We start from the raw sequence: 13,325 nt of genomic DNA, 5'->3' as shown, positions 1-13,325 counted from the left end.
CAAACATAATATATTCTAACATATTAACATAGATGTCCCAAACATTCAGTGTTAGTTTAGGAACATTACATGTTCGCACTTAAATATATTGTGTTTTAAAATCGTGCCCGAAACACATTTTGTTTATATCGGAACATATGAAAAACATATTTTTCTAACAGTGTAAAAGAAAACACCAATTTAAATTTCAGGAGAAACAGACTAGAAGATATGAAATAGGGGGCTTGGCATATATTGGGGATATATCAAAAATGGACCGATATAAACCAAATTCAGTGGTTTGCGATCCAAAATCAATAAAAAAATTAAAATATATATAATTTAGAAAAGCATAATTTTATTTATTTATTTTTTCAATGTGTTATTTTAAACCGAAATTAATAAAAAGAGTAAAACTACACGGTGTGATTATATAAACTTTATGCCATGTAAACTTATTATCTAAAGTGTCCTTTGTGAACGTTATAACGTCCTTTGTTATAGATATGAAGACAAATTCGATTTCCCACATTTTTTTCAAAAATCTCCACTTCTTCCTTGCACAGATCATTCATTTCAAGTGTAATTGTCTTTAAATAGCTGGATCTAATGTGGTGCAATGATTTTCCCCGCAATCCATAATTTCCTATAATCGAGAGAGTCTCCAACAGGTTGCAATTTTCCAATATCGGTTGCAATAATTCGTCTGTCAACTGGCAAAAGTTTAAATCTAGAATTCTAAGATTTGAAGCAAGTTTCAGAATGCATTCCAAATAGTCCTCGTTGAAGTTGACGTAGTTCAGAGTTAAATTTTCAATAGATCCATAGTAACAAAGAGGTCCCAAATAACCGGAAATGCAGAGATCTGAGCTCAATGAGTAGCCAACACTAATGCTTAATGATTTTAAATGTTTGCCAATTATTTTCAATTGATCCGTTGTGTATTGTGGAGGTTCTCTTAAAGAGAAAATGAGAGTTTTCACTTGCGAAATTCGTTTGTATGCAATGTCGTTCATTCGATTGTTGAAAGTGTCAATAATTGCGAATGTATCCTGCACACTCAAATACTGCAGGATTTCCAGCAAACAATCATCGTTTAAATCCAATATATTTGTATGGACAGCAGGAGAAACCAGATCCTACAAACATAAAGAAAAACAATTTCATTAACTTTATAATTATTAAAAAGTTATGATGACGAGTAGGAATAACTCTTTTTATTTATTGACTTGTGCTGAAAATAAAGTTTCTGCTTGCACTGAAAAAATGAACCCCCAATATTCAAAAAACGGCGAACCCACTAGGAAGGAAAATATTGGTGAATTTTAGAAAACTTAAACTACACTCTACTATGAACGCATGTGTCACGCCGAATTCACAAAAATAAGTAAATATTTTTCGACAAATTCAAGAAATTTATTAGACATATTTATGTCGGGTTCTTTTTTGTATTTTTCTCACACTTCGATAGATATAAGGTCAAATAGCGCTTATTTTCACAGAGCTATTTGGTCACAATTCAAGAATCAAGTTTTCAGAACAAACTCATATAGCTTTTGAAGTAATTGAGGTAGGTCCTCAGAATTACAATTTTTATTCTACATGCTGTTAATACAAGTAAAAACAGAACAAAAACAAGTAAGTAAAGTCTAAAGTCGGGCGGAGCCGACTATATTATACCCTGCACCACTTTTTTGATCTAAATTTTCGATACAATATCACATCCGTCAAATGTGTTGGGGGCTATATATAAAGGTTTGTCCCAAATACATACATTTAAATGTCACTCGATTTGGACAGAATTTGATAGACTTTTACAAAACCTATAGACTCAAAATTTAAGTTGGCTAATGCACTAGGGTGGAATACAATTTTAGCAAAAAAAAAATATGGGAAACATTTAAATCTGAAGCAATTTTAAGGAAACTTCGCAAAAGTTTATTTATGATTTATCGCTCGATATATATGTATTAGAAGTTTAGTAAAATTAGAGTAATTTTTATAACTTTTCGACTAAGCAGTGCCGATTTAACAAGGAAAATGTTGGTATTTTGACCATTTTTGTCGAAATCAGAAAAATATATATATGGGAGCTATATCTAAATCTGAACCGATGTCAACCAAATTTGGCACGCATAGCTACAAAGCTAATTCTACTCCCTGTGCAAAATTTCAACTAAATCGGAGTTAAAAATTGGCCTCTGTGGTCATATGAGTGTAAATCGGGCGAAAGCTATATGGGTGATATATCTAAATCTGAACCGATTTCAACCAAATTTGGCACGCATAGCTACAATGCTAATTCTACTCCCTGTGCAAAATTTCAACTAAATCGGAGTTAAAAATTGGCCTCTGTGGTCATATGAGTGTAAATCGGGCGAAAGCTATATATGGGAGCTATATCTAAATCTAAACCGATTTCAACCAAATTTGGCACACATAGTTACAATGCTAATTCTACTTCCTGTGCAAAATTTCAACTAATTCGGAGCAAAAAGTTGGCCTCTGTGGTCATTTGAGTGTAAATCGGGCGAAAGCTATATATGGGAGCTATATCTAAATCTGAACCGATTTCAACCAAATTTGACACGCAAAGCTATAATGCTAATTCTACTCCCTGTGCAAAATTTCAACTAAATCGGAGCAAAAAATTGGCCTCTGTGGGCAAATGAGTGTAAATCGGGCGAAAGCTATATATGGGAGCTATATCTAAATCTGAACCGATTTGGCTGATATTTTGCAAGTTTTTCGAGACTGTTAAAATATTCGAATGTACGGAATTTTAGGAAGATCGGTTGATATACACGCCAATTATGACCAGATCTGTGAAAAATATATATGGCAGCTATATCTAAATCTGAACCGATTTTTTCAAAAATCAATAGGGGTCGTCTTTGAGCCGAAACAGGACCCTATTCCAAATTTTAGGATAATCGGACTAAAACTGCGAGCTGTACTTTGCACACAAAAATACATCAACAGACAGACAGACGGACAGACAGACAGACAGACAGACAGACAGACGGACAGACAGACAGACAGACAGACAGACAGACAGACAGACAGACAGACAGACAGACAGACAGACAGACAGACGGCCATCGCTAAATCGACTCAAAATTTAATTCTAAGACGATCGGTATACTAAACGATGGGTCTCCGACTTTTCCTTCTTGGCGTTACATACAAATGCACAAACTTATTATACCCTGTACCACAGTAGTGGTGAAGGGTATAATTAAAGTTTGTAACATTAGGTAGTGAAAGGGTTAAATTAGCTTTAATGCCATATAGGATTCATTTTTTTTTTTTGAGCGCAGGAAAGGCAAATTATTTAATAGAAATAATATTTTAATTTTCACACTAAAAAAGAGTTTACTTGGTCCAAAGATTTTGACCTTCCTGTAAGTAGTTTGTTATTGATTCCGAGCCAGAGATGCGAGCTCTTTAAAATAAGGAAATTTTTTTGCGACCTATCTGGCTTTAAATATAGGATCTATAAAATCAAAATTAGGATACAGATCACATTTATCGAATTTTCATTCTATTTTCCGGTATATTAATAAAGCTATTCACGTACAAACAAATGCCAGTTTAAAAATCTAAATTATGACGGATACTTCGAAGTAACAAATATTTTCTTAATTCCAAAAAAAAAACCTAAACCCAAGATGCTAAATTGTCAAAATAAATCTTAGCCTATATTTGAAGCGTTTTTATCTTAAATGTAAAGTTTCAATATTTCAGTTAATTTAAGGACGATTTCTTTAAATCAAAAATGTTTTTCTATACTTTAAGGAAAATTTGCCTTAGGTTAAAGACATGCAACTTTAACGAAGGGACGCAAATTTTCAAAATGTGTGTCCTAAATGTAATGAAAAAAAAATTGAAGCAAACATTATAAACCTTCTTTTAATTAAAATTTCATTACTTTAAAGAAATTTGTCCTTAATAGTGTGTAAATTGCGCATTCTAAAATTGAGGTTGCGTAATCTTTAATATCACGTGAATAATTTTTTCAGTGCACTTGTTAAAGGAAATTGACCAAAAAATTTATTTTGTATTTTTTATTCCTTTTTGGTTGAAATTTTTTAATTTGAATTACAAGTATACGAGTATTTGATAGATACATTGAATTTATATGAGAATATAGACTGCAAAACAAGCTTGCCCTGTTCCAAAGATTTTGTCTTTACACTGATGATTTTGGTATTGATTCCGAGCCAAAGATGCGGAGAATTGAAGTAAGGACACAAATCTCTTTTAAATTTGAGTTTTGCGTACTTGATTGTGATAAATAAATATTAATTTATTCGTTTTTTCAGTTGTTTTCTTCAAATGATTTGTAGTCAAGATACAAAAAGTCAACAAACTTAAAGACGATTTCGTTAATTTTGAAGCATTTTTCAGAATTTTTAATGCCAATTTGACCTTAGTCAAACAAAATATTCTTTCATGTTAGGATAACTAAGTTTGAGTCGAATCACTTAACTATAAGGACAAAAAGACTTCATTGACTTCAAAGTATATCGACTTTTGGCCAAGGAAACAAATTTATATCAGAGAAATGTGTCTTCTATGCTAAGCAAAATTAGCATTCTTTGTTTAAGGACTTGACAATTTTTGCCTTACGACAATATTTTTTTTCAGTGTATGGCAGCCTTTTTGTATAAGCAAACATTAACATGGATGCCGAGATCAGATACATGATTATCGAGAAAATAACTTCATATAGGGATTACAGCAGGTTGAATTACGATTTTCTACATAATCAATTCGATCAAATCGAATCGGAGTAACATATATCAATTAGAAGGAGTAGACGATCAAGTGTCATTTTTGCAAGACAATATAAGGAATTTATATGATTCATGTATTCCGGTGAGAACCAGGAGAACCACGACAAAATCGAGACCTTGGTTTAGTACTGAAATTAGGGAAGCTATTCTTGAACGGGATCTTCTTTATTCGATGTGGAAGCGTTTTAAAACAGATACGTTAAGGGACGAATTTCGAGCGGCAAGGAGACACGTGAATTCGTTGATTAGGAGTGCTAAGATAGAATATTACTTGAATCGTTTTAACACGGCTTTAAAAACTAGGGAGAAGTGGAGGACAATGCGTGATATTGGCGTTGGCAGAACTAGAGGGAGGGATTGCCACTTGGATGCCAATTCATTAAATGAGATTTTTACGGATCTGCCAATGGCTACAGTGGACACTGATTTTTACACGGGTGCTGAAGCTTTGCGATACTTTGACGGCGGGGATAGCTTTGAGTTTTGAGTTGTTACTTTGCAAAGGGTTAAGTCGAACTCAATTGGATATGATGGCATAGATCCTAAGTTTGTTAAGATTGTACCATAGACCAATTAAATATAAGACATCTCAAGTGAATTCACAGCGCTGTAATTTATCTGCACACCGTAGAGGGCTCTTTTTCGTCTGCAATTGAGTGTTTTTTTAATTTGGCTTTAATTTGTCTTCTTTCCTTTGTTCTCTTGTTGAAACACCAAATATTGAAAAAGCTTATAAAATGCTATCCATCCACACCGTTTGTGTAATGCAAATTGACTGATTTGTACGGTTATTCTCGTTTTCCAAAAAGTAATTGAGTCACTTGACTTGACAAAACCATGGTGAATTCACTTGAGATGTCTATACCTTCCTTGGTCTATGATTATACTTCCCCTATTATTACCATCTGTCACTTTTATTACACCCACCACCATCGAATGGTGACGGGGGTATAATAAGTTTGTCATTCCGTTTGTAACACATCGAAATATCGATTTCCGACTATATAAAGTATATATATTCTTAATCAGGGAGAAATTCTAAGACGATATGGCCATGTCCGTCTGTCTGTCTGCTGTAATCACGCCACAGCCTACCATAATGAAGCAATCGTGCTGAAATTCCGCACAAACTCTTTTATCAGCAGGCAGGTCAAGTTCGAAGATGGGCTATATCGGTCCAGGTTTTGATATAGTCCCCTTTTAAACCGACCTCCCGATTTGTGGTCTTGGGCTTATAAAAACCGAAGTTTCTATCCAATTTGTCTGAAATTGGAAAACTAGAGATATTTTACGACCACAAAGAGGTGCGCCAAAAAAGGTGAATATCGGTCCATGTTTTGGTATAGCCCCCATATAGACCGATCTCCTGTGTTTTTTTCTTGGGCTTATAGAATCCGTAGTTTTTATCCAATTTGTCTGAAATTGGAAAACTAGAGGTATTTTACGACCACAAAGAGGTATGCCGAAAATAGTGAGTATCGGTCCAAATTTTGATATAGCCCCCATATAGACCGATCGCCAGATTTTACTTCTCCGTCTTATAGAAACCGTAGTTTTTAACCTATTTGCATGAAATTCGAAATCTAGAATAATTTTAGGACCATAAAGAGGTGCGCCAAAAATGGTGAGTGTCGGGCAATGTTTTCGTATAGCCACCATAAATTGTAAATATACTGGTATTTTAGACTCACAAAAACGTGTGTCGGATTTAGTTTTTATCGGTCCATTTGGTAAGGCCTCCATATAGACCGATTTCACTTCTTGAGGGTATAGAAGGCGCACTGATCATGAAAATTGCTTGAAACTGAATGTAAAATTTCCCGATTTTACTTTTGGCATTCATTTAAATAATGGGGATGAAAATCTACAGATTTTAGATTTTAAATCAAGTCGTTATTTCATAATTTTTTTACCCACCTACAAGAGATGTTAATGATTCCTCTAAAACACAAACAAAAATTAGAGTAGTACATTGTAATTCGTTAATTTGGCCTCTTAAATGCTTTGAGTTGCTTAAATGAATGGTTATTATAAATCCAGAATCTGATACAGTCTTCATAGGTAAAACCTTTAGATTTATCTTCGGAAAGTGTACTAGTTGAACTGCTCTATTTGGGAGAATATCTGTCATCAAACCCCCCCCCCCCCCCTCCCCAGAAATCTCAAAAGAAAGATAGTACATGTGCAGATATCCGACTTCTTGAAGGGTAAATCACTTCTTTCATCAAGTCAATCGGGGTTTCGTCCTGGTTATAGTTGTATTAGTGCGCTAGCTGATGTCTGTGAAGATCTTAGAATAGAAACTGATCTTGGTAAGGTTAGCTTTCTTGTTCTATTGGATCATTCGAAGGCATTTGACACTGTCGATCATTCATTGGTGTGCTTCAAGTTACGCAACCTTTTTAATTTTTATTCTAGCTCTGTTAGACTTTTGCGTTCCTATCTGAGTGAAAGGACGCAGTCTGTATACACAGGTAATGGGATATCTGAGCCTGTACGTTTACAAAAAGGAGTTCCGCAGGGATCCACACTTGGCCCTATTCTTTTTTCTATTTATATAAACGATCTGCCAAGGTTTTTCAGGGACAGCACGATACATATGTATGCTGATGACGTGCAGATATATCGAAGCGGAACTATCGACTCTTTGTACGAATGTATTGATAGGCTCAATGATGATCTTGATATTGTCCACAATTGGGCAAAGGCGAATGGACTATGTCTTAACCCTGGTAAGATGATACACACACACAAAAAAATTTTTTTCTGGTTCAATCACGAAATTAATTGATCCAATTAATTTTTTTATTGAAATGTCTTCAATCACAGAAATGATAGTATCAATTAAAAAATTAATTGAAGGTCAATTAAAAAATTAATTGATCCAATTAAAAAATTAATTGATACTATTAATTTTTGTGATTGATTTTTGTTTCAATTAAAAAATTTGTTGAATCAACTAAATTTTTAATTGAATATTTTTTAAAACTCAATTAAAATTTTAATTGGAAAAATTTTCGTGAAATTTTTTTCTGTGCAGGCGTAGTATAACGGTTAACATTGATCCCCAAATTAAGATAAATGATCAACGAATAAATATTGTTACGTCGGCTAAGAACCTTGGCATCATGCCGAATAGCTCATTAAGTTGGACTGATCACGTTAACTATATTAGTGGCCAGATTTATGCCAGACACAGGAATCTTTGGTCCACACAGATGTTGACGCCTTTGCCCATAAGAGTACTTTTGGCAAAAAGTTATGTAATGCCAGTTATATTGTATGGCTGTGAGCTTTTTGCTAGCTGTGATGCGGCATGCAAACGTAAGTAGGTTTATGGTCAATTCCATTTATTGGAATTGACCCTTTGGAGTGAAGATCAGTCAAAAGCATTACAATGCTACCAATGCATCCAGAAAATGTTAAAATTTTAAGCGGTTTATGGGCGGGCGACGTCATTGGACCGTACTTCTTCAAAAATGAGGGACCATTTTGAAATTCTACTCAAATAGATTTTCTTTCAGGGCATCGATAGACGTGATCATTTATTCAATAATTGGTACATATGTACAGACATATGGTTAATATGAAGTGTCAAATTAATTAAATCAAACATGTTAAATTGACGGAATACCGTGTCGGCTATCGGCGTGTTGTTGTTCCCTGCCGCGCGGAAATTCTAATTTCTTGAAATAACTAAACAAATGACGAGACATTACATATTTTTATTCAACACCAATGTTAAATATTGAAAAATCATGCATGATTGAAATCAAAAATAGAGGTGTGCGCGTGGCACGAAATTTTCGTGAGACGCGTGAATCACGTGAGTGGGGAACAAAATCTGAAGCAAACAAATTCGTCGTGCCTGAGCGTGCGTGAAAAATAAAACCGGCTCATGAATGTGCGTGAATAAAATTTCTGCAAAATCACGCTCACGCTCACGCTCACGCACTCGAAAAACAGTGAATCCACCAGGAAGAAAAATTTTGGTTAATTTTAGAAAATTTCGATTATTTGTAGAAAATATTAACTAAACAGTATTACAAACGCTGACGCCGATATCACAAAAATAAGTAAATATTTTCAAATTCAAGATAATTTATTAGACATGATTATTATTTTTCACTTGTTAAAGAAAATTTTACAGTTTGAAGGAAAAAATAGGAGTTCAAAATTGCAAGAATGTCTTTAGTGCCATACGAAGTTCAAGATGGGCGCATTATTGGTAAAATTTACAAATTTAACCCTGGAAAGTCATCCTTATTTTTTGTACATAAGCGTCATCTTTCGTCATTTTGACTACGGCTTATTTCAAGACGCTATAATTTGCATCATGAGCAAAAATGAGGCCCAAAATTGAGTTTATTTCCTTATTCTATTTGTTCTTAATTAGTATAAGATAAAAATTCCTAACATGGTTGAATTGGTATAACTTAAATTTATCATTTCCCAATCGACCAAAAAGAACTTTAAATCTACAATGAAATCAAGCGTCGTCATTTTGACGAAGGATGACTGTCCAGGGTTAAAGAAATCCTGAACTATTTTGTGGGAGACACGAATTTAGTAAATATTTATGCTTCATTTGTGTACAATTTTTTTCTGTGTTAGATAATTTAACTAACGTACACAAAAAAATATTAAAGTCATTTACTAATACTGTGGTCCGTCCCGGTCATTAACCTAATTAAATTTTGAGTCTAGAGATTTTGTAAATGTTAAAAAAAAAATTGTCCAAATCGCTTCATATTTAAATATTTGTATATGGGAATATAAACCTTTATATAGCCCCCAACAAATTTGAAAGTGTTAGGTTAGGTCAGGTGGCAGCCTGATGTATCAGGCTCATTTAGACTATTCATTCCATTGTGATACCACAGTGGTGAACTTATCTCTTATGACTGAGTGCTGTCCGATTCCATGTTAAGCTCAATTAGAAGAACCTACGACCCGTTGTGCCATGCATACAAAGGTGGACGGACCATTGCACCACGGTGGCTCCCATCTTTTTACTATGGTGAAATATAAATTTTCTATGATGAGAAAAAATTGCTGGTTTGTTATACTCATTTCTTTAATAAATAAAACTACTTTTTTTGTTTTGAGATAATCAAAATATGCCAAGTTAGTGATGTCGTAAACCTCAGGAATTTTCAATAAAAGTCAAATTTATTTAAAATTCCTAGTAAAATTGTACTAACGTCAAATTTTTACCAATGCTAGTAAAAAGTTTCGGTTTCGATCAGGGCTTGATAACAAAATTTGTATCAATTTTCCCTACGTAAGTATTCATATTTTCAATGAAATGGCGGTTACATTCCAGTCGCTATGAGCCAATTTAAAAGAATTAACTTTAATGGTAATATTATTACTCGTACTTTAACATTCTAAAGTCCAATAAAATCAAAGACAAAGTCCGTAGTGGATCATCACCTCTGTAGTATTTCGCAGTCTAAAATTGTCAAGGAAGTGGTTTTAAACCGCCTAAAAGCATAGGCGTAGGAAGGCCTCTGGGGAGGGGGCTTAGACGCCCCAGAATTTGAAAACCTATTTACGATTTTCCATTGTTATACCCTTCACCACTACTGTGGTACAGGGTATAATAAGTTTGTGCATTTGTATGTAACGCCAAGAAGGAGTAATCATAGACCAACCTTTTAGTATACGGATCGGCTTAGAATTAAATTCCGAGTCGATTTAGCGATGTCCGTCTGTCTGTCTGTCTGTCGATGTATTTTTGTGTGCAAAGTACAGCTCGCAGTTTTAGTTCGATTGTCCTAAAATTTGGTATAGGGTCCTGTTTCGGCTCAAAGACGATCCCTATTGATTTTGGAAAAAAATCGGTTCAGATTTAGATATAGCTGCCATATATATTTTTCACCGATCTGGTCATAATTGACGTGTATATCAACCGATCTTCCTCAAATAACGTACATCCGAATATTTTATGAATTTTATGAATAGCTTTCGCTCGATTTACACTCAATTGCCCACAGAGGCCAATTTTTTGCTACGATTTAGTTGAAATTTTGCATAGGGAGTAGAATTAGCATTGTAACTATGCGTGCCAAATTTGGTTGAAATCGGTTCAGATTTGGATATATCTGCCATATAAAGCTTTCGCCCGATTTACACTCATATGACCACAGAGGCCAATTTTTAACTCCGATTTATTTGAAATTTTGCACAGGGAGTAGAATTAGCATTGTAGCTATGCGTGCCAAATTTGGTTGACATCGGTTCAGATTGCGATATAGCTCCCATATATATGTTTTTCTGATTTCGTCAAAATACCAACATTTTCCTTGTTAAATCGGCACTGCTTAGTCGAAATGTTGTAAAAATGACTCTAATTTTCCTAAACTTCTAATACATATATATCGAGCGATAAATCATAAATAAACTTTTGCGAAGTTTCCTTAAAATTGCTTCAGATTTATATGTTTCCCATATTTATACCCTTCACCACTACTGTGGTACAGGGTATAATTTTTTACTAACATTGTGTTTCATCCTAGTGCATTAGCCGACATAAATTTTGAGTCTATAGATTTTGTAGAAGTCTATCAAATTCTGTCCAGATCGCGTGATATTTAAATGCATGTATTGACGTTTGACGAATGTGATATGGTATCGAAAATTTCTAAGTGGTGCAGGGTATAATATAGTCGGCCCCGCCCGACTTTAGACTTTCCTTACTTGTTTTTATATAAAATTAAACAAGTAAATACAACTGCACAAAGTTCCGCTAAAGACTTTCAAGCACAATCGGATTACTTGCGTTGTGGTAGCAGTTGCCGATGGCAATATATAGTTTTATTTCTTAACATTGTCATCTAAATTGTTAGTTTCTTTATTATAAGTGAATGTTTGAAGTCTGATATTTATGAAATAAAGCTGTGGTTAAACTTATAATTTAAGTTCCTAAATTTATGGTTAGTTTAATAACTAAAGCTCCTTTATTATTTTCTTTAGTGTGATTTTTAGTCAATTTAATTAAAAAAATAGTAATTGATATTAAAACTATTCTTTCATAAATGAAGATCTTAACAATGCTGCAAAGGAGCCAAAAAAGTAGTGAAAATGTTCTTTTTGCGTCCGGAAGTAGTGCAAAATTCCCGGAGAAGCGATGAATGTAATATGAACTTGGTCTGTTGCACTGAATTTGCACCACTTCTTATGGAGTGATCCGACTTCAGTGTTGTGAATGTGAATTAAAAAATTTTGTGATATATTCCCAAATAAATAATTTTCAATAAATGTCTGAAACGTTTGCCCTCGAATATTTTCAAAAATTATTGGTTTTTCTAGAATGGATTTAGCATTTTTGCGGCAAAATTTGAATAATTTGTACCATTTTATTAATTCTTAATCTTATTCCTGTGTAGCTAAAATAATTAACTTCTTTGTGAGTACGTTTTTGGAAGTGCTTTTAAAGTTGTGCCTTTAGAACAACTTCCAATTTTTTGCTGGCCCCCCAAGGAAAATTGATTAGCTACGTTTATGACTAATTGGTCAAGAAATTGTAACGACCGTAACTAGTTCCCACAATAATTTTAAAATAGCCGAATTACTCATTACATCATATTACTCAATCAATAGCAATAGATGAAAGCACGGACTGCACACATAAACATAATTGTTATAAAATAAAGTACCATTTGGTATCAAAAATTACTTTTCCGATTTGCCATCCCTGATATATACCTATAACCTTATTATGTGCTTGAACGACCCATAAGAATAAAGTAATGTATACTTTTAGGCGCCTCGTATCACCTGACTTGTTTTCTGCTGCTCTTTTCCATCAATATCTATGGCTTTCGTTTTCTCTGAAGTATGTAAAAAATTATCCATCGGCGTTTACGAGGTACTTTGTATATTATTTAACAGTTTTATCGATGTAATTTATTATAAACAAATTAGAAGGGAATAGAAAGATCTACTGTTGATAAGACACTGTTCGCTTCTTTGAAGAATAACAAAACTAATAAGTCCCAAGCATTCATTCAAAACAGCTGACTTACACATGACGTGTTGATATCAGTACAACACTGCACAGTGGGGAATTGATGACACTACATTGATAGACTTATTTTTTACTATACATACTTACATAAATTGATCATTTCCGATAGTTATCACTAGAGCAATGAATCTCATGCACTAAAAAATAGGAAATATGCGCATAAATAAGAAAATATGCAAAAAAAAGCAGCAAATAAAAATATTTTTCAAATATTTTATTTAAAAAATAAATATTGCAAGTAATTTAACAAAAAGGCTGATAACAATTCATTTAATATAAATAGTTTAATATGTTTACAAATACAATAAGAACATAAAAAAACAAAACCATAAATTAAAAAATGTGTTAAATTATAATTAAAAAAAATTAAAGCAATGAAGTCCATAGAAGAGAGATCAGTTTTAATTAATTGCGTTATTGGTGTAAACAAACAGGTTTTTAAGGTTTTCAAACACAAAACTTTCCCAATTAGGTCTTAAAAAGTCATTGTACAAAGAAAAGGAGCGCTCAACATC

General features: G+C 33.4%; 1 protein-coding gene across 1 annotated transcript; it reads right to left on the bottom strand.

The window, feature by feature from the left end:
• Nucleotides 1-315: 315 nt before the first annotated feature.
• On the bottom strand, nt 316-12,752 carry LOC142225607 (uncharacterized). The gene is made up of 2 exons (XM_075295413.1): nt 12,561-12,752; nt 316-1,118 (listed from the first exon to the last, which is right to left on the bottom strand). The coding sequence occupies exons 1-2, from the start codon at nt 12,636-12,638 to the stop codon at nt 438-440; spliced, it is 759 nt and encodes a 252-aa protein (XP_075151528.1). The 5' UTR covers nt 12,639-12,752; the 3' UTR covers nt 316-437.
• Nucleotides 12,753-13,325: the final 573 nt, after the last annotated feature.

Source organism: Haematobia irritans, chromosome 2, assembly GCF_050003625.1.
Source record: "Haematobia irritans isolate KBUSLIRL chromosome 2, ASM5000362v1, whole genome shotgun sequence".
NCBI lineage: Eukaryota > Metazoa > Arthropoda > Insecta > Diptera > Muscidae > Haematobia > Haematobia irritans.
Note: the sequence above shows the minus strand (reverse complement) of the source record. Positions and strands in the feature narration are given on the sequence as shown.

Bases quoted from the DNA above. Each gene is read 5' to 3' on its own strand.
- LOC142225607 (XM_075295413.1), bottom strand. From the start codon at position 12,638: ATGGATAATTTTTTACATACTTCAGAGAAAACGAAAGCCATAGATATT. The intron at 1,119-12,560 runs GTGATACGAGGC...TTATGTTTGTAG, and splicing joins AGCAGCAGAAAACAAGTCAG to GATCTGGTTTCTCCTGCTGT.